Below are 22479 nucleotides of genomic sequence, written 5' to 3' on the forward strand. Positions count from 1 at the left end.
TTGTGAAAAGTGCTCGTTTCTGTCTATCAATCAACTATGTATTTGCTAAGCAAAAGAGTACTGGCAGAGTAAAAAAGAAAATACTTTTTTCTTTGAGATTAGTACATGTTACTGGATAAGGTTTCCACAGTACTTTAAATGATATGACTATGCAGTTTATTGTTATATCTCCTGTAGGTAAATTTCTGTGAAAGGATTTGAACTGACACTTTTGCATGTGTTTAAAAACTATGTTGTAAAGACTATTTCTGCATCATTCCACAAATACCAGATTGGTGATACAGGTATGGAACAGGTACAGGTATGAAACAGAAACAACAAAGAAGACTGGAGATTTTCTTGTACAGACCTACAAGACAAAATCGAAATTGAGAGCTTGCCATCTTCAAGATGTTATCAGTAAAAAACGTGATAAACAAAGGCTTGTTTTACCGAATCAGTCTCTTACCAGCATTCAAGATATAGTTTCATGTGCTTTGTTTGCTATTAACATGATCATAATCTTATCATCTTTGATCGGTTTAAACAGCAAATTGGGAGACTTTCTCCATTAATTATTGCCATCAAGTGCTTTATTTTCTTCTTTTTTCCCTTTCTTTAAGTGCACATGTAGGAAATGAGTCTGGAGATGCTTGAATTGACAGTTTCCAGTCCTCCTTATTCGTATGCCCACTTACTATATAAAAGTAAACCACATAACCTTTAGAATGTCTTAGAAGATTTTGCAGAGAGGCTGGGGTTTGGAATGGTGTTTCTTTTATACACAATGATCTTATTACTGCTCCTTTTTTTTTTTTTGTTAATTATGAAATAATTCAATAAAATGCATCTCCCCATAACTTAGCAGGGAAACAGCTGATACCATTTTCTTGATTCCTAATCACAAGGTGTGACCACACATGTATTGCTTAGAATAGAACTTTGCTTGGAAGATACAGATACCCATTTCCTCCCTTCAAAAGGTGCTATCTAGTATCTCCAGTGACTGAATTATACTGTCGCGTTCATACTACCATATTTGTGTTTTTGAAAATGTGCCACATTATATATGATTTGATTTACAAGACTTCTTGCAGTAAGCTAAGGCAGCTTAGTAGACCACTATTTATTTAACAACCTTTTACAGACTTCAGTGCAAGAATCTTCTGTTGCAGTAGTTGTAACATGGTATTTTATATGGCTTTGGCCGAAAGCCAGGATGGGGGCAAAGTAAAACTGGCTTTCTCAACCAGTGCCATTATTATAGGGCTAGACATGCAGTCAACTGATGGAGAAGACATAGTGTCAGATTATAGATTAGGATCTATCACAGAAGTTGCCATTCGTGGATCCCTCTCTGGAGCTTAGCAAACCCAGAGTTTCATCAGATAACTGAGTCTATCTTAGCTCCATAGAGGAAGTTCAGTCCATCTCTTCAACCTGGAAGAAAGAGAAACAGAGGAATGGAATACAAAAGAAAACCTCCTTGAAGAGGCAGATTTCTCAGCACTGCTGAAGAAGTTGCAAAACATGCTGTTTGCAGTAAAATAAAATGCTGCATGCCCCTCACCCTGGCATTCTGCTTTGGCACTAAAGTTTGTAAACCTCAGAATCAAGAGACAATAGGCAGAAAGTAGAAATGTGGACTAGACTGAAAATACAATACAAATAGAAAGATAAACATTATGCTTTCCACTTCTTAAAACAGGTACAAGAGGCAAAATGAGACTGATGACCTTTTCATAGAGTTTGGTGTCCCCTGGTTCCCAATTCCTGACAAAATCACAGACTCACAGAATGGCTGGGGTTAGAAGGGACTTCCAAATATCATTAAGTCCAACTCCCTGCTGTGGGCATGGGCATCTTCCACTAGACCAGGTTGCTCAAAGCCCCATCAAACCTGACCTTGAGCACTACAGGTATGGGGCATGCACAACTTCTCTGGGCAACCTGTGCCAGTGCCTCACCACCCTTATTTGAAAAAAAATATAAAAATCTTCCTGGAACAGAAGATGCAAGTTGTACTCCAGAGGAAAAAAAGGCTGTGGTGTCTAGTTACCAATATGATGCTGACGGGAGCCTTAAGGATACCCATAAGAACTGCAGAAGAGAAAATGGGAGCAGATGACTCTTGAATAAAACATATTTCATGTATGTACTAGAACATGAAACAAGTGTGTCACACAGAGAAAATATTTTGGTAGTCCAAATGTACTCTAGGAGATCTCTCACTGGTAATAACAGGTAAACCACTGAGAAAACAATTTATCAGTGGACCATAAGCATCAATATAACCTTCAAGAAAAGGAGAATTTCTATGGCACTGAATAAGAAGTTTCAGAAACAAGCACAGACAATTTTGTCTGCCATTTTATTATTTAAATTTCTCACACTAGCTAAATATAAATTACAGGTGAAAAAATAATACCATCAGAAAATTTCACAGGGCAAAGCATCTGGGAAAAAAGAGGTATGGCACAGTAATTTAATACTCAGAAATGCCTTAGAGATATAGCACATTCCACAGTGTTAAACCAAATAACCTCACAAACACACAAAGCATTAAAAAGTGCTTTACAACTGGAAATACCGTGATCATTTCATTTAACAGACACATCTCTTGAAAATGGGACAGAGTCAAAAAGAATTTTATTTATTATCTAGTGAGAATAAATGAAATACTGTTTGGTGAACTTTATGTGAAGTAAACCAAGCTCAGAGGAAATGGTAAAGAATTAATCAGGTTACAAAATCCAGATCCACATTTTGTATAAAAAAAATCCCACACCTAAGTAGTTCTGCAAACACTCACTGTGTCAGATTTCAAGCTGACTAGGAAAATACATTACTACTCCTTCAGTGCCTTTGGAAGAAAAAAACCCCACCTTACTACATTTCAAATAACTACTGAAAATCCTATTAGTTTTTATCTGTTTGTGGAACAGGTTAGCCCTAAAATGAAGATGTTGTTTATAAAGCTCAGCAAACGTATCCTGCAAGTTGTATGATTTGGAGATATCTATCTGTTCTCATTCCAACTTACAGGATGTTATGGCTTAGTCTGGACACAGAGGGAAGCTACAGGAACATTTCTCCTGTCTTTATACTGCCTATATGAAACTTTATCAGTTTATCTAATAATCTTCCAGGAGCCTACTAAGGTCATAACAAGGTCTTACTGCTAAAAAGAGAAGGCTGATAGAATATGCAACCTTTGCTCCATTAACTTCTCTGTTAGTAGAACCATGTATGGAAATCTAGTGTTCTTCACAGAGTTACTATATTCACAGAAGCTGTAAAGAGTGAAACATTTCCCTCTCTAGGTGAACGAGTACTTCAGAATTCTTAGATGACAGTAAGTTTCTTTTCAGTTCAGCTGTCTCTGGAGATCCCTGCTAAATCCAAGTGGCATATAATGTCATAACTTTGAGCAAACTCCTGTTAATACTGTAGGGAAAAAAATATCTTTTCAGTTTTGTATTTGTATTCACGTCTCAAGAATCATGATAGAACTTAAAACGCAGGAAACCATGTAGGGTTCCTCCGCCCTCTGGGGAACAGCATATCAACTTTCTAACATTGATTTTGATCAGGGATTAAAATCAGTATGTTGTGGTAACACAGCTAAGAGCCTAACAGAATATAATAGCTAGCTACAACATCTTATCACTTAAGTTTCCAGAAGGGTGAAAATAAGCCTTGCTTGGTATGTAACAGCTCTCTCAATGTTAGCAACTGAATTCTATACTGTCAAAACTACATGAAAACTCACTAGGCAAACATTTAATCTCTAATTATTACTCCACGACAGATTTCTTTTGACAGGGAGAAAAACTAAAAGTTCTCATTTCTGGAGAAAGAAAAAATTGTATCAGTTAAAAACCAGTAGGAACGTATTCAAACCTCTAGAATAAAAATGACTGAGTAGTGTATTGAGCTCTGTCCAAACAACAGCTCTGCAGACCTGTTCATTCTCATGCTGAAAGCATTAAGAGTCATTCACCTCGTGCACTCATGGTATCAGCTTCATCGCTATGCTTGCTTTTTGGTTCAGGCCTGCACCTGACGCACGTGATCCTGGAAGGAAAAAGTCTCTTTTGTTCCATTCTGTCAGGGTGTGGGAATGGGGAGACACCCAGCTCAGTGGAAAGGACATTTCCTGGGCAATAGCCATAGCCCTTACCTCCACCCCCCCCCCCCCCCCCCCCCAACAGCTTTCTGTGTATGATGTGACATCAGAGTACTAGGGGCTTGCTGTTCACCATATGACCTGATGTATAGTCACATACTGAATAAATACTGGGGTAAGCTGGGAGGTTTAATTTTGATAGCTGGCAACTAAAAATTCACACAGAACTTGCAGACATCATACTGAGACACTTCATATACTTCCTTTAGGTCCTTTCCTTTGAACTACAGTATACACTTGCAGCAGTTTCTCCCCCCTCCTATTTTCCATTTACAAGGTATAACCACCTGCAAGATACTACTTCAAACCCACAGTTTCAAAGTAAAATATAAACCATCCCCTTAAGGAGAATGTGCCAATCAGTCATGAAGCAGTAGCATCACTCTTCCATGGTATCAGCTGTCAGCTGACAATCTCCGCTGTGCAAAAAGTCAATATTCAAACATGAAAATCTGCAGATCAAGACTGAAATATATAGGTAGCAATGGAAAACACGCTTGCCATAGTTTCTTACTGCATTAACAAATATCCTGCCCATTCAGACAGTTCAAGAAAATTCCCGGGTCAAGACTTAATGAAACAATTTCCACGTTTTTGCTTTCTTTTCAGAAAGCTTTTCAGAAAGCTTTTTCAGCTATTCAAAGGCAACAGCAACATCCAGTTTCTTAATACAACTTTACAAAAATAAAGTAGGCAAAAGCCTAAGTGAATAAGTAAAACCAGGCAAAACCATGTATTTTTCTGCTTCTAAGGAATTGACTTAAATTAAGCTAAGCTTCCTTGCATGAGGCCTGAACTTTGACCATGTTAACTATCCTTATGTTTTCACTTATGTTAAACTCCCATCCTGATGCCAGATTTTCTGTCAGATATCGTGATTGCCTATAAAGTAATAGTAAATTAAAAAACTCCGTTGTAACTGCTACTGGAGCCTTACTGGGAATGTTTTCTGAAATCTGGTCTGACATGATGAAAGAAAGTTCAAATAACTAGAAGGTAAACCCAAAGACTAATAACCAAACCCTTAGAAAGAGTCTAAACTGCAACAAATATAAACAATCTGATCCTGTTGAAATCTTACCATGTACAAACAAGGATCCTGACAACTACAGTTTACCAGCTATGGAAGAAAGTTTAAATATAGTTAATCATACCCTATGTTTTTTTTCCCGTGACACAAAAGTTTATTTGATTTGCATCTAGAGAAAACTTACCCATGTCTTAAGTTCAGCTTCTTTGTTATGGTAAACTTTATTATTTTAAAAGGCTGTGAGGACAGCATACAAAACCCTAGCTCCGCTCGTCCCACTGACTTCTTAGTGAAACTAAGATTTCATCTGATGCATCTAAAAAATCATTTGACTCAAAAGGTGAAACTTTTTTTCTTTAAACACTATTTGAAATGAATAATGGAGTAAACCAGTAAATCAGACGTGGTTTAAGGCTTACTTATTACTTACTTTGTGTAGTAACTTAATGTAGAATAACTAGTAAGGATGCTATTGGAACAGAAAAAAGAATGATAATTTTAATCACAAGGAAATGCACATTTTCCTTTTCTTGTCCCTCTCAAGTCCATGTGGGAATAACAGTTCCCAAGAGTCTCATCCAGTCAAGTCCTTTGCACTCACAATTTTCCTCAGTGAATTTCCTTCCAACATCATGATGTTTTTTAACCTTCAGGCCAACCAGACAATTCTTTCTCTCAGATGGCTTTAAGATCAGTCTTCCAGCCCCCTTTTGCAGCTCATTGGCTTAATGAATTCCTATCCCTGACACATTCATTATAAAAATTCTGTTCACACAGACAACCTGAACTCCCTTTTCCCTACATCCCTTGTCATTCAGTATTCTCAGTTCTGTATTCTTTTGTCCTCATTCTTAAATTTCTTTTTAACCTTCACCTACATGCTCCTGGGTATAAAGACAGATGATAGCTTTTTTTTTCTTGCTAGCTGCATCCAGGATTAATGACATAGTACTTTCTCCTTTGCTACATATGGTTACTCATCTTGAGAGCAGTCTTGCACCCAAGAGAGTCCTTGTAAAGTGCATTTTAGTCTCCTTCAGTGGCCCATCCCATCAGATCTTGACAGATAAGGGCAGTTTCCTCCCATAAAATACCCATCCTATAGTGCATAGCTTTGGTTCCCAGCCAGTTTTGCTGAGAGTTCCTCCTTTTCTATTATAATCAGCACCAAGAGCATCATTTGTTTTGAGAGGATCTAGCTCCAGTTTCTGGTCTTCATAGAAGGGCACCAACTGGCAGCTGCCTTACTTCAGGAGCAGTGAATGGAACTCGGCTCCAGAGGTGACTTTGCACCACTGCTCAGTGGGGCACCAGAAGCAATGAGGAACTTTTGGAAGCAATGGATAGAAAGACTTTCCTTCTTGGTTCTGTCCCAACAAACTGAATTGCCTGCTTGTAGATGGATAATCCTAGCTATTGAAGCAAAAATGTGTTCAGGATTACATATTTATGTATTTTTTTTTCCTTCATCACACAGTATGTTTTGTTTCTGCAATAAGCTGCCTGTATGTGCTGATCTTATTTCCAGATATTTGTGCTTGTCCATTCTTAACACAATAGCTTCCTGTTTTATCTTTCAAGTTTTTATCTTCATAATAAAGGATAACGTTTTATCTATTCATCAGAAGCTTTTGCCTTGAAGACTCTTACCTGTGCTAATGTAAGAGCAAAGGGAAATAAATACTATTTGACAAGAACATATCAAGATATAATCAGTTTTTTACCTAAGCAGAGGTGAATATGAAGTTTTCCTCACTTAAGGCAGCTGTTACCACTTTGCATAGTTACAGTCAAGTCCATTTTGATTCTGGTGTCCTGTTTCCCCACCCAGGGTTTTGGAAACCTCAGGGAAGTTCTCTGACAGGTCTGGTCTGCCAAGCAAGGAATTTTCAGTGGTCATGAACATGTAGGAGTTTTTCAGACACCGTCTCTCCTGTCCATCTAGCATATTAGCAGTGGAGAGGAAGATGCAGCATGCCTTAAAAAAAGAACTGCAGCACTTAAAAAACGTACAGGAATATCAGTGCATGAGTTCTTTGTAAAGAAGTTCAGTTCTTCAAAACCGAAATCAGCAGCTGATGTGTACTGTCTCAAAGGCTTGAGCAACCAAAAATTGGCAGGTCTTCAGCTCAGATGACTGGTTCTCTCTTGGTAACATCATCACTGAGGATTCTTCTTCAAGAAAAAAACCTTACACAAGCTCCATAAGCTATATTTAGAAGGCAGTACGTTGCAAAGTTTAAGAACTACTCAAAATGCTTTCAATTTCCTTTATCTGTGAAGTTTTTTTTTAACTAATGATTTTTCATGCTGAAAGATGCTCTGTGAACACAGCTTTTAAACAGGAGACACCCAGTTTTATAGCTTACAAAAGGGACTAATTGTGTTCCACAGCTTCCTAACTAGTTTGATCCTTGAACTCCGAATCATTCTTCCGTCTGGTTGGAAGTGGAATGCAAGATGTCTGCTTCCCTAGAAAGCAATGCTGAGAATGAACTGTGAATGCCTAGCTCCTTTTCACTTCCCCAGTAACATATTTGAAATGAGGAATTTGTTTCATATTTCCTCAAAAAATTGCCCCCCCACATCATGAGCCCGTCTCTAAAACAGGCGTTCCTGTTGAAAGAGAAATTCATAAAATTTACTTGTAAGTTGAGATAAAAGAAAGAAATGGTTTTATATTAAGAAAAAACTGTCACAGATACAAGTTCTCTAAAAATTTTGTAAAGTTTATAAGGCTACATAGCCAGTGTCTTGCATGAAAAATGTCCTAAGTACCACCACCAGCTTACCTGTTGGTAAGTTTATTTCAGCTGCCTATTGCTCAGCAGAATGGAAAAAAAGACACAAATGGGAAAGGATTACTTTATATCTGGGATAGCAAATGTGGGCTTTTAAGGGCAGAATCTCATCCTTATACCAGTCTGGTAAAGTCCTGATTCCCTAATGGTAGCATGCAAGTACAAAATATATCTGAAAACATGCAGGCATTTCTCTAAAAAGTTTGAATGTTCAATTTGTGAAATTACAGACCAATGCTATAACCTAGTATTTAAAAATTAAATACTGATTGGCAGTATTTCTTACACTGTTCATAAAGAAGGAATCCTAGTTTTGAATGTCAGTGGCTTGTTGCACATAATAAAGAATATTTATATTCATTTCAGTGAATGGCAGAAGCATCACTGGCTTCTTGTCTTCCTGGCTTCAGTGCTACTGAACTTCGGCAAAATGCCATTCATGACTCACACTATTTATTTATTTATTCTTTATTTTTAGACTAATGGGAACTTTATGAATTCCTTCCCTGATTTCTAAGAGAAATACCACTTAGCTGTTATCCTGAAAAACAGTGATTCAGAATCTTAGATTATTACCTTAATGAACATCCCTAACTCTTAACGAGAATGATTAATCACCAAATAATTAATTTGAGTTCTGAAGATGCTGTTACTAAATTTTGATTTAAAATTATTCCCTTGCCCATCCAGAAATTCACACTATTCAAAGGTTTGTCAAGTTAACTATTAAGTTTCAATTAAGAATTTTTTTTTGAAATCTCAATATTTTTCACTTGCAATTTTATTGAAATCTCAAAAAAAAAAAGCACCATAAAAAGCATATGCATTACGTATAGTATAAAGAACCTATGTCATCCTTCAAGGGACAAACCACGTGAAAATGCATGTGCAGTTAGGAAGGCAGCAGCATGATACCACATGTACGAAACAAGCTCAGTGTATGGAATGGTGGGACCTCAACTCTAAGATAGCCTTTGGGATAGTTTCAGCTCTTAACGTGTCTTGCCTTTTGTTATACACTCTTTTGCTTTTTCTAGGTCACCATTTTGATTATAACTTTTGTAGTTCAAAACATACAGTAGAAAGTATAATCATGCTGTGATAACTTTTAGTATTAGGTACAACATGCTTGCAGTCAAGAGCACAGACTGAAAGTCATTCTTCATAAATATTTGTGCAGACAATGAAGGCATTTCATGCATTTAGTTTCATGTTCTATTAATGAAACATTTGGTTTTTATTCAGGTAGATTATTTCCAATGAAAGGGGGAATTTTTTCCTTCTGCTAGAAGCATAAATTATAAAAGCATAACATACAGCTTCCTCTAAATGAGACATAGTCAGATATGAGAATGAATTGGTAAGCTTTTATATAGTACACAAGTGGCATTAACTGAACCATCTCCTGCATATAATGTACTTTAAAGTCTGTATTTACTATTTTAAGAGTTAGCATTTAAACCTTTAGTATTTTATTACACTATTTTAGCTTGAATATTTTCCAATAAATCACAGCTCACTCTCAGCTAGGATTCATTTATGATGTTACTTTCACCTTTTGTTTGCTGACAGGAAAATGAGATAAGAGAAAAATCTTAGCTGGAGGTCTGGACAGGCAGATATGCTTGATGGGGCATGTAAGAAGCTAATAGGGTAGAGACATCTCAAGCATTCCCATATACATTCCCAAAAGACTTTTTCCCCTCCCTTGAGAAACAGCACATAGTCCAGTGGGACTTCCTGCCCCAGGAAAAGAAAAGAAGAAAAAAAGGCAATTTAAAATGTCTGCTTTTTTTTTCTGCAGAGTACTAATTTTTTTCCAAAAGTTACAAGCTACTAAAACTGATAACTGACTTTCAGAAAACATAGAAAAATGCATGATTTTATTAAAAGCTAATTTAAAATAGCTTAAGATCTGATTGCTTGGGATTGATGCAATGCCCTTAAAATATGTTCCCTGTCAAGATAAATGGATCTTGGACGGGATAGTGATTCTTCCATTTTTATTCTAACTTTAAGCAGTAGCAACATTGATGATAGACTGTGAAAAGAAGTATGAAAAGCTGTTTTAAAAGGAACAAAATTGTCTGCAGAATTGAAATTTTTACAGTGTTTCGTCTTCAAAACACGAATACATTGCAGTGATGTGGAAATACAAATATAAGCACATGTGGAAAGCCAGGCAGTATGATGCTCCATTCATTACATACATGCACATTAAGCAGCATGGCATATATATGTAGGTAAAATACTTCATATTGCACATATGAACTGCTGTGATGAAATTGTAACCGTGTTTTCTTCTTTTAAAAAAGACTACATTACATTTCACTACTATCCACGTTCAGTAGGATCCAGAAAGTCAGGCTGTCCCTAAGAAACCCAACCTTCAATTATACTACAAAAAAACCTAGTTTACATATTTACTATTTTAATTGCAAGTGAAGTCTGTTTAAATAGTACTTGACAAAGCTGTATTTTCTGTCTTTATATAAAAAAAATATATCTGTGAATCAGAAATTTAAGGATTCTGTGGCATATATGAATGACCACCTACAACGACACCGTAAGTTTCAAATTATGGGGTAAATTCTACTGCAGGTGACACATGAAGAAACCAGATGCAGCCACAGTCCAAAGAACACTGCCACTCTGAAACAAGGGCAAGGCATCTAAGATCAAACATTACTGGGTTAAAGAGCACTGAAAACATCTGGAGCATGAGAAACAGGAAGGTCTCACCTGTACTCTGAAAAACTATTCAGAAAAAGAACTAATGAAACTCATCAGCGGTTTTCGTGTTTTGCCATGTCACTAGAACTAAGCTAAACTGATTATGGATGCTTAAGTTCATTTTCCATCTTGCTCACTTTTGTGTATAAACACAAATTTTAGAGAAAAAAATGTCAGGATGATGACTAAAGGTATTGGAAGAGGTGATTTAATGCCTTTGGCTTAAATTCACGATATGTTTTGAATAAAGCACAGGACATTTTCAGTAGGGATGCAAGAGTAGTAACTCAAAAAGCTTTTGACAGCTTAATATATATCAAACACTGTAGCTTTAATGTATATTTAAAAGTGCCTAGTTGTAAATGTTGTATTTTCTGTTAGGTTTTCTACAGGATCTACTCCACTTTCGAAAATTCAGAACAAAAATAAGAGGAAAAAGACTAGAGACATGCCATTATCCCTGCAATTTTCTCTGTATCTACATTAGATGACTAAGCATGCAATATGTGTTCCAATACATGTTGCAATACAACTTCTGCAAGTTCTTTTGAACTACTTTGTGAACTAATTACTAGGCACAATCAAAGTCTGTATACAAACAGCTCTTTCTCATGGAAACCTAATGCATATTCTTTGGTTTTCCCCATTCAAACTAAGAAGAAAGCTGGTTTTAGTTAAATTATTCCATATTTATCAGACAGCCAATGCCAAGAATATCAAGGGCCTAAAACTTCAAATTAATGGCAGGAGAACCATCAGTTGTCAGTGCAATCAGAGGAAGACAGTGACCCTGGTATACACTAATATCCTTAGGCAAATATCGGGCAAAGTGTGTATTTAAAACTCTAGCATATAATTTTAAATCATGTTACTTCTTACAGCAACTTTTCTACGCTATTGACAGCCACAGTTATCTTAGTAACAGCTTTGACATCTAGGACAGATCCACAATCCACAAACTTGATGGGACATTGCCCCTTCTTTTCTTTGAAGTTAGTGCCTCCAGGCTTAGTCAAAAGTCCCAAAATATTGTGAGAGCTGGTGCAAGGAGGGGAGCAGGAACACATGGCTGGAGCATGGAGGTCTATGACCGTTCCATTTATCCAGCAATCAGCTGTTAGAATGAACAACCTAAATGCAGCTGAGCTTCATACAGTGTATCACACACAGCAGTTGCTGAGTTTATCGGGCTAATGACATTTTTTTTGCAATGAATCTGCTGATCTAAATACAGGGCTACAGAGATATGACTGCAGATAAACTTTGACCTCTTTGATACTTCTATCAATTTTAGAATGGATGCTTTGTTGTAAGAATAAAGATTATCTTCAGATTTCATTTGACAAGAAAAGTCTAAACACTGCTTTTGGAATTTTCTTAAATTTATAGATAATGTCCTTGAAAGTGATGAATTGCTTAGTTTAGCAATCCATATTTGATTCAAGGAAAAAAGATCTTGATAGATTCTGATGATCTTAGGGGTTGGATGGTGAATCCTTGGATACAAAGGATCATGCAGCTCCAGCCACCTTCCTACTTCTACTAAGGGACACAACACTATGTAGAAACTCAGGATTAACATACTGATCTCTGAAAAGAAATGTTACAGTTGAAAGAATCAGTAATATAAACATTAAGAAAATCACCAAACTTTATTAGGAAAGACTGCTCTAATAAATGACAAATTTGATAAAATGAAACTAGCAGCCAGTACTATTTGTACCATTTATACAAGGCAGCATTTGGCAAAGAAGGGATGTATGCTTTCGTATAGTTATAAATGCTGCCAGGAACATGACTCTTTAATTAGTACTAGCCCATTTGACAACAAAGAACAAAAGCAAGACCTCATTTATAACTTTAAATGAAAGAATGATAATGTGCCTCCAGAATGCCCAATTAAGTTATTGATTTTTTGGAAAATTGTTCTGTAATATAGATACTATAAAATAGCAGTCAGGAAGGCTCTTCATTTAGATTAAGTACTGGCAACTTTTCATAAAGGATTAATACTATCTCTGCCAATGGTTAGAAAACAAATTTCTTTTAACGCATACTCCACATGTTGTCTTTTCTTTCTTGCCAATTTAAAGCTTACTTAAAAAAAGACAATCTTGGCTATAAGAGCAATGTTTTGGAATGTGCTCCAATATGACTGATCTGTCCTCGTTCTTTTGGTAATGTTGTTAAAGTATTTTCATCAAATTTTATGATTTTGTATGATTTGAAGTAATAAAGCATGACAGCCCCAAGCTGATGACCTTAGAGAATTTTTTCTCTAAAAATGCATTACCGTAACTATATTACAAATCTTAATGGTGAATTTATTTTTTTTTTTCAGTTTTCCCAGCTGTTTTTGCTATTTAAGCATACTTTGAGACATGGGTTTTTTCCCATCTGTTTTCATTTTTATATTTACTTTCTTGAAGAACACATGCCAGCCAGTCTTACACAAAAAATAGAATGCTTCATGAAAAGAATCCCATGAAGACTTACTGAAATGCTATTAACTATCTATTCCTTCTTTCAAATCTGAATATATTAATACCTCTTTACCTCTTCCCTGCAATTTCCTTTAAGATAGGATTGATTGACTTACTCCCTCAAAAGCAGAATTTCTGAAAGATGCATCACTAATAGTCTGCTTTTTCACTATTTTTTGACAATTACTTTGTCCAAAATAACCATCATGTAATCTGGGTTGACATATTGTCAACAAAAGTCTTACACACCAGCTATTAATCAAATTAAAAAGAGATTAAAAGCTGACTTTCCATAATTAGCCATGTGGCTAGGAGAAATCTGACAAATAATCCCTGCTGCACCTTCCAAATTTGAGCAAAATATGGGAGAAGACATACTGTTCAGACCAAGCTTCTGAACTCACAGACTGGGACTGAAGCATTTTATTCCTGTGCCATTCCTTCTTGCAAATGTTCCAAGGTATTCTCTCTCTTGCAGAAATTCTGAGTGTGCTACTTCTTACAAAGGAAGGAGGCTCCTCGGTAGGAGCTGATAAATAGTATTCTACAAAGAAATATGCCACAAAGAACTGAAGCCTTTCAAAATGGCTCCTAATCCTCAGTGTTGATGAAATTTAGCCTTAGTTGTCTTAACTGGAGCCTGTATTGAAAAGGTTCTTCCACCTCCCTCTCAGGGAAGCCCAAGAGCCTTGCTTTCTGAAAGTATGCAATGGGAACATGTTCTGCTCTTGCTAAGGTCAGTGGGAGACAATGGGTATTTTGGATTAAAATAATTCCTTTATTTGTCTTTGAAGAGAGATGAAAATAAGCACCTGCCCCTAAAAAATGATGAAATGTAATAGTACAAAGGTCTACTTTCTACAGTTTTCCGCTGTATGATGAAGAGGGAGGAAACTACAAGAAAAGGGGGATGAGTGTGTATATTGATTCAGGTCAGGAAAAGAGATTTTATGATGTGTACATAAGAGATTGCATAAAAGTGGGAGAGGACTAGTGAATATGAAGGGAAAAACAGAAGGTATTTATGTAGTCAGGGTCTGTAGGGTTTTTTTTGGAGAAAAAAAGCCTTGAGAAGCTCCAAAGTCACTTTATAGGTCAGTATCATTTTGATGCTGCATGTTGCTCTAAATTGGAATTAATGAGCCAGATCATAAAATTGGCTTTAAATCTTAAAATAAATCCCTTTTGATGTTCATATTTCATGCTTTCAAGTAAGCACAAATACCATATTCCCTAAGTTACTTATTTAATATTTTTAAGTTTAGAAACAGATGTGATGACAAATTGTTAAACTAAAGTCAAGAGAATGCTTCAGTGATTTAGAATACATCATATGAATGAGATGCCATTTGAAAGAGGTTAGATAGTTGGAGATAGGCTTATACTCACAGATATTCAAATAAGATAAATTATGAAAACGCAGATCCGTGTGTCCAAACAAAACTGCTTTTGAAGGTTGCAAGCAGAGTGACAAGGGGTGTAAAAATCTGGCAACCAGAACTACCAGATGCCGTAAATTGTAATCACGGGTTTTGTCTACTGTAATCAGAGCAACATTACAGCTGTGTGTTTTAACTGGGCAATTGCCTGAGCCTACCATAAAATGTTTACCTTACCTTTAAGCCCAGAATTAACTCATTTTCTAGTGGTGTGTTTCGGAATAAGACAGTGATAACATTTTCAAAGAAATCATGGAGTTCTGTAATCGTCTTTGCAGAGATAGCTTTGCTCAGATTACCGTTTTGATCTCTCTCTCATTAATAAGGAGCCGACCTTGAAGAATAAAGTTTAGTATCCATAGTTATTTACACAGCAGTATAGTAGGTGTGGTTCAAAGCTTGTGCCAGATCTGAATCTCAAAGCAGTGTACTCTGTTACAAAATGACTACCAAAAAAGCCTTATTAGTTTAGACACAGAAATGACTTCAGAATCAAGTATTTAAACCAGTTTTTGCATTCCTAAATATTAAGCATTTAAAAGTGCTTAAGGTTTTTCTACTGTTTCGTTTCTTTATTTAAAATTCTCTCTGATAAAAATGCACAGAGAACAGTGTTAAATGACATCTGACCTCTTCTCTGACTTCTAGTCATATGATGAAAAATGCTTTTGAAAATATTTAAGTCTAGATACAGGAAGATGACTAAACTCCTAAGCTTTTGTCTTCTAAAACATTCCCATTGCTGCCAAAGCTGGTGAAGCTTCTCTGATGGTTATAGTGGTGGGCGCACTAAGGCAGGAAAGCTTCCAAGTGCCTGCAAGCATTCTCACCACTGCACCTTCTGCCTACCTCCTACAAATCTCATTCCTGCCTGTAGAAAATGGGTGGCCACACACTCCTTGTCATGTTTGCCCTTCCTGTCAGAGCTTAACATGAGGAAACTTCACAGAACTGTATAACATACAAGGAACAAATTTGTTTAGCAAGGCAGCCAGCAGCCTTACTGTACTACCCCCCCTCCAACATTTAAAGAATGCAACTATCTTCTTCTCTCTTTCCTTTCCCATGTAGCTTGAGAATTACATCCAAGACAGTATGAAGAAAGAAATGGTAGAGATCCAGCAAACTGCAGTGCAGAACCAGACTGCAGTAATGATTGAAATAGGCACAAACTTACTAAATCAAACAGCTGAACAGACTCGCAAATTAACAGATGTTGAAGCACAAGTAAGTAATGAATTTCAAACTAAAAATGCTTCTGCTTCCCCCACACCCACAACTACACTTCTAACACAGTTTAGTGTTACGCTACACAGTTCAACAGTTAGAAATCAATCATTATAATCAACAGCTCTATCCAGCTTAAAGAAACATTAGTAATTAGTAATACATAGTTCCATCTCAAGCCCACTGTTGTCACTTGAAAAACTTCCAGGAGGATTTGAAGTGTGTCTAACAAGACAATTGTTCCATTCATCTTTAAGGATAATGTACTTAAAACTACTATACTATATCCAAGCATCAGTTGGGTACTAGTGTGCTTTTATACAACCCCCATTGTATATCTTTGTTGACAATGCACCTTTCACAACCAGAAAAAAGAGGATTCCTTCAGCCTGCCTTTCTTCCATTTATCAGGTTTTCTTTTTCTTTCAGTTTTCTTTGTGTGTTTTTTTAATGAATGTTTTCACATATACTGTAAGTAGGATAATAGTTCATTTCCAGCACAATGCACAGTATTATTGTCATTTAACAGGGGGATAAGTAAAAAAATCAGAGGTAAATCAAGAAAAAGGAATTAGGAGGAGACTACTAGAAAAGTGAGAGATGAGCAAATTCGCACAGAAATAAACTTGCCTACTGTACATATTAGTCTCTAAATTATTTCAAACAAACAAAAAGAAAGGATTTGTCTTTCCTTGCTAGCCTTTTTACTGTCTGTAGAACTCATCCAATGAATTAAGTTACATATTTTAACCTAAAGCAAGCCTTTCTGAACTCCTTGATAAACTGATAGTTCATAGCTGACAGGCGTACTGAATTAAACTTTCTGACTGCATTATTCAGGAGCCCATTATTTTGCAGATGTTAGGAGAATGTACTTATTCATTCACAGTAATGCCTTTATGGAAATTACTCAATTATTTTCTGCTTAGAGGAAGAAAATCATCACTGTAACTTTCCTTCTCTGCTCGAAATTACTGGTGACTGGGTTAAGGGCTTAATTAGCAACATAAGGAAATTAGCCAAACAATTGCTCTCTCAAGGACACTTGCTTTTGGCAATAGTTTACAATTACACTTAAGTGTGAAATCATGTCCTGAATGACTGTTTAACATGAAGGACATGAGTAATCAATTCTTCCTGCCAAGGAAAGCCAAATTCTGCTGAATTAAAAAAAGCTGTTCTAAAACAATGAGAAATTATTTCTAGAAAACATGCCTCAAAGTAATGCAATCTGATACAAACCAAAAAGTATCTTCCATGTTTTCTAATGTCTGCATTTCTTCATTTAAAGATAGTAAACAATACATGTAGAGAAAAGGTAACATTAAAATTCAAGGAGTGAAATAACCAAAGTGTGGTTTACATGATTAACACTTTAAAATATAATTTGGGATTAACGAAAGTAGCTAAGAGTGAACTATCTAGTGATTTCAGGACTGGGCCAAGATTTCAGCCAGTGAAAGATAAGCAAATTACTTACTTTCTACACCAGACTGAGAAACTTATTCCCTGAACAGCCACCATGATAGTTCCAGTAATAAAATAAGAACATCAGAGGGTAAAGAATGACAACAAAACTAAAGTACACAGCAAGTTTCAGCCATTGATTAGAAACATAGTGTACTACTGAAATATTCCCAATGATACATGGTAGTGTAACAAAAAAAATCGGTGCAACTCCGTGTATTCTTCTTCATTCTATTCCTATGGGCATTTGTTCCCAAATTAGGTGTTAAAAATATATTTTTTATTTTATTTTATTTACAGGCTTAAGTAGATATTTCACCACACAAAGAAATTACAATTTATTTTAAAAAAATCTTAATTTTCAAATATTTTTATACATTTTATTTAGGTATTAAACCAGACAACCAGACTTGAACTTCAGCTTTTGGAACACTCTCTTTCAACAAACAAACTAGAAAGACAGATTTCAGATCAGACCAATGAGATTACTAAATTACAAGAAAAGAACAGGTAAGTTTGCCTATCAACTCAATAAAATGCTATTCCCTGATGTGTCCTAATGGTTTTAAAAACAGATGTACTCATATAGGAAAATAAGGCCTTGTATAGAAGCTCTCCACACCCAGCTATGCCCATTACAAAGGTCATATATTATTTAAAGCCTAGAGAATCATGCAGGTTTATTCTTCTTGTTTTCTGCTTATATATAATACTTCATTATTTAAAGTTTTCCTCTGTATGTGGAACTTAAGGTTAAAACTGAAACACTTCTCAGTACTTCAGTTGTAGCCAATTTGTGTTCTTCTTTAGACTTACGCATTATATAACCTGACTCAAACTAATCCAGTGCAACCCCATCTTTAAACCTTATTTCCAAGTAGTACGCAGCTATCTGAATACACAATCAGGTCTTCGCCAGAATTTTTTTCTAAGCTGGTAAGTAAAGTCAAACGCTACTCATATTCAATATTCCTTACTAGTCAATCTTTTGAAATTCAGACCTATATTCAACTATTGCTCCCACCAGTTTCTGTACTCAGCTGTTGTCCAAAGGCTCATACCTTTTTTCAGCTGGTGTCATTTTCATATCACCAGGGTCCTATTTTACTTTTGGCAGTAAATAGTTTACAGAGAAATCTAAAAGCAGCAATAACAGTAGGTTTTCTTCTTCAAAGCCATGTTTTTCAATGAGAAACATATGTGCAAAGTGCTTTTTATTTTGAAAGAATTAGCTTAAAAACCCAGGAGACATGTTTTGACATTTTAGTTCACTACTCTACTACATTTATATACGTTCCCTAAAAGTTTTATCTACCAGCTTAATAAAAACAAGCATCCTTATCAAATGGAAAGCAAAGTAAACACTGAATTTTAAAATGTCACTTTTTTTTTTTTTGTGTGTTGAACTCTGCAGACTTTCGATTACCCTTGTAAAACCCACGTAAAGACAAAAGCATTATTTCTCACCTAACAAAAGAGAGTCTAATACTGAGCTAATCTGCTTGAAACATAAGGTTCAGGATTTTTGTTTTTCGATAACAGCAGCGGAATTTAGGTAAACTTATCCCTTCTGGTCATGCATCTTTTAACATCAGCTTTCTCAGAGCGTGCATCAGAAGAATTACCAATGAAATAATATTCCAGCCAGTCAAATACTCATACCAGCTCCAGAACAGGAGATGGATTACACATATTCAAGCAACTATTTGCATGTTTCCCTGTCTTAACACCATAATGTTTATTTAAGTTTATATTTTACTATAATTACAGAATGTTCAAAAAGTTCATAGGTTCATCTTTAAATAAGTTCTATCTTTTAATAGGGTAAAAATCATGAAATCTTCCACTATATCTTTTCTTTCATACTGTTGAATTATCAAACACCCAGTTATTACACTTTAAAAGCCTGCTAAACAGACTATAGTAGATGTTGTTTATGAATGTACTAATATAATAAATTAAAGCACATGTATCAAACTAAACTCAGCTTTTCTTTAGCTTTCTATTGCATTCATGGCATTAGAGAATGAAGTTGAGTACTTAAGAAGAAAGAAATTTCTGCAACAGGCTTGAGTCTCTTTACATATCAGAATTGTTTCTCTGGAGCCTAACTGTAATCCTTTATTTAGCTTTCTAGAAAAAAGAGTTCTTGAGATGGAAGACAAGCACACTCTTCAGCTGAAGTCAATAAAAGATGAAAAAGATCAGCTTCAGGTCCTAGTAGCCAGACAGAATTCTATTATAGAAGAACTAGAAAAACAGTTAGTTACAGCTACAGTAAACAACTCAGTTTTGCAAAAACAGCAACATGATCTGATGGAGACTGTTCACAACTTGCTTACTATGATATCTACACCAAACTGTAAGTAAAAGCAGACATGCTTATATCATTTGAGTGACATTCCCAAAATTGTGTACATTATTAACTGTAAAGTCTTAACAACCAGTTTTGCCACACTTCTGCTTCTCAAAAATTATATAATTTTCCTTAAATTTTGCATCTGAGTTAATGAACCTATTTTTTAGGGGCACACGGGGAGGTGGTGGTCGTGGGGAAACAGCCGCAACATCTGTATGTTTTCTTTTCAACATTTTGTTCATCTTCTGTGATTTATATTGGTTTGCCTGGAGACTTCAGTACTACAAAACACAGAGATGCCAAGTATCATTCATCTCACATGGCATTCATTCATGTATATATTGACCATATATTTAAGTTAGACTGCATGATGTAGGGCTGTCCTGTAGATGATGTCCTGGCTCCCAAGGGTTGCTTCTGCCACCTGTCATTGCTCTGTGCAGAGCTGATCAAAGAAAGGACAAATTACAGTGTCTATAAAAGGCAAAGGAATCAGTACTGGCTCAGTTTTTAGCACCTGTGTATGCCCCAAACAACAAAAGCCCCAGCCCAGGGCAGCAGGTACTCCCAGAAGTCCTCGGTCATTCACTGAAGCTTCCCTGTTCATTATAAAAATCCCTCAGCCTCGCAAATTTTGTAGGCAATAATCTCACCTTTAGATGCTTGACAGCCCTGCAACAAATTGTATTCACTGAGCACAGCTTCCAAGTTTAGGCAGATTCACATGCTCCATTAAAAAAGCCCACACAAGCCATAAACTGCAAGTTATGGCTAAACAGAATTTAAACAAATGAACGAATTCCTTACTTTGAATTTCATGTCTGATATGGAACTTTGTCAAATTAATAATGTATAGCTGTTATATATAAAACAGTAAAGAATTTGGCACATTTGCCTGTAAAATTCTCAGGGCTCAAAACACAGATGCATATATACCTCTAAAAAAGATTTTAAATTAAATACTAGAAAAAATTTAAAATACCTGTCATTACAATTTAGAAAACAGTATAGATGGACTGTGCTTTGTTACTGTAAATTGAATCACAAAAAAGGAAAAGGGTGTTCAGGGGTCTTTGCTTTCAGTGGCATCCTAAATTACATGACGTAAGTTTTTCTAAACAAAGTAAAACCCAAGGTTTTTGTCTTAATTATCGATACTGTCCCCTTAAATACCATTACCAAGGCTGTACATGTTCCTGCTGATTTTATCTGCTATGCTAGTGCACAAATAAGTAAACAAGTCAAAGTCATGTTGGCTACAACACTGTTAAACCCAGAGTTGAAAAAATAATGAATGCTTGCCAAAAAGACAAAATTAGCAGGGAAAGCTTCTAAGACAGTATACAAACAATAGAGTGTGGAAAAGCTATTAAAACACTGAATGTGTTATTTTTATGTTTAAGGCAAAGCATGTAAACAGGTAAATAATGAATAAGCAAGTTCTTTTTCGAGAACATAATAAGCAATTGTAACATAAGCATGTATTTATCTGGCACCTAAAACTTTGTACTAATAGGCTGTGCTTGTTAGATTAAGTTAAAAGGGAAAATACACAGAACCAACCCCAAAAGAGTAAAAGATGAAATATCAGTCAGCAGGCAAAGTGCCAGGAAATTCCAACCTCTATAGTTAATAAAGAACTGAACAAAAAGATGAGCCTTAGACTGTTCTGTAAAATAAGAAGGCTTAGGCATATGAAAATACATTTTTTACACAAATGAATTCCAGAAGGGATATCTCCTTTGTGGGTTGGGCTGCGCTGCCAAGTTTCAGCTTGGTACATACAAAGTTGTGTCTGCTCAGTACAGGGTCAAAACCACTAGCTAAAACTGTGTAAGTGAAGTTATTCCAGTCATCTGTATGAGAAAAGATTTCATAACTCTTAGGTTAGATTTCACAACACTGGAGTACTGGCCGAAGGTAATTATTAATATAATCAGTTGCTAGTTAGATATGTTTGTAATATGCAGAGGTTGTAATGCATGAAGGAGTCCCAGCAAAGGCAATGAATGGAAACAGAAACTGTTCAACTGAATGAGAAACTATATCCTAAGTTCTGTTATTCCACATATTAAGAAAGTCAGCACTTTTTAACCTATCAAGCAACCATGCTCATAGCAAAATAATGTCTCTAAATAATATACAGTAATAACACATATAATTTTACCTTCATTTCTTTTGGGACCAGGCGTATTTTTCAGAACTGCAAAGTTTTAAGCTGATTGCGTCATTAATTGCTTCTTAGTAACATCTGTTCATCTTCTCTTAAGGCCTTCAATTTCTGTTGCATTTTTAACAGCTAAGAACAACTTCATAGCTAAAGAGGAGCAAATCAGCTTCAAAGACTGTGCTGAGGCTTTCAAGTCTGGACTGACAACAAGTGGAATCTACACTTTAACAGTTCCAAACACTGTACAAGAAAAGAAGGTAGGATGCCTATAAAGTGCTACCTAGGCATACTGTGTATTAAAAAGTTATTAGATCTGGTAAAAATGCTATTTTAAAAGCTAATTAATAGTGAAGTTTATTACTTACCACAGTTTTTTTTTTTTTAATGAGCATGTCATCACTTATAGATTTGACTGTCTCACAGGAAGTCATTCAGGTGAAATCTTGGCTTAGTCAAAATGAGCAAGCATTTTGTTGTTCATTTCAACATGCCAGAATTTCATTCTTTGTTTCCCCATAATTAACACAATTAAAGAAATATAGTACTATAATTTCTTTATGAAATCTCCAACACAATTGCTATGCATGATCAGCAATCTCCTG

General features: G+C 35.7%; 2 protein-coding genes across 7 annotated transcripts in view; one reads left to right on the top strand and one right to left on the bottom strand.

Moving 5' to 3' along the window:
- MCPH1 (microcephalin 1) overlaps window positions 1-22479 on the bottom strand; it is a 122543-nt gene that overhangs the window by 39802 nt on the left and 60262 nt on the right. The gene's annotated exons all lie outside the window — the stretch shown is intronic.
- The window catches only part of ANGPT2 (angiopoietin 2), a 38821-nt gene that overhangs the window by 4356 nt on the left and 11986 nt on the right, over window positions 1-22479 (top strand). The window contains exons 2-5 of one of the 2 annotated variants that reach the window (XM_061460653.1): window positions 15726-15881; window positions 17737-17858; window positions 19478-19710; window positions 22007-22134. In XM_061460653.1, coding sequence (XP_061316637.1) covers window positions 15726-15881; window positions 17737-17858; window positions 19478-19710; window positions 22007-22134 — 639 coding nt within the window. The remainder of the gene's footprint in view (window positions 1-15725; window positions 15882-17736; window positions 17859-19477; window positions 19711-22006; window positions 22135-22479) is intronic. The other variant, XM_061460655.1, reaches the window with a different exon arrangement.

This window comes from Pezoporus flaviventris, unplaced genomic scaffold, assembly GCF_033815535.1.
Source record: "Pezoporus flaviventris isolate CSIRO_AGI_PZ_B2104156 unplaced genomic scaffold, CSIRO_AGI_Pfla_v1 ptg000031l, whole genome shotgun sequence".
Classification (NCBI taxonomy): domain Eukaryota; kingdom Metazoa; phylum Chordata; class Aves; order Psittaciformes; family Psittacidae; genus Pezoporus; species Pezoporus flaviventris.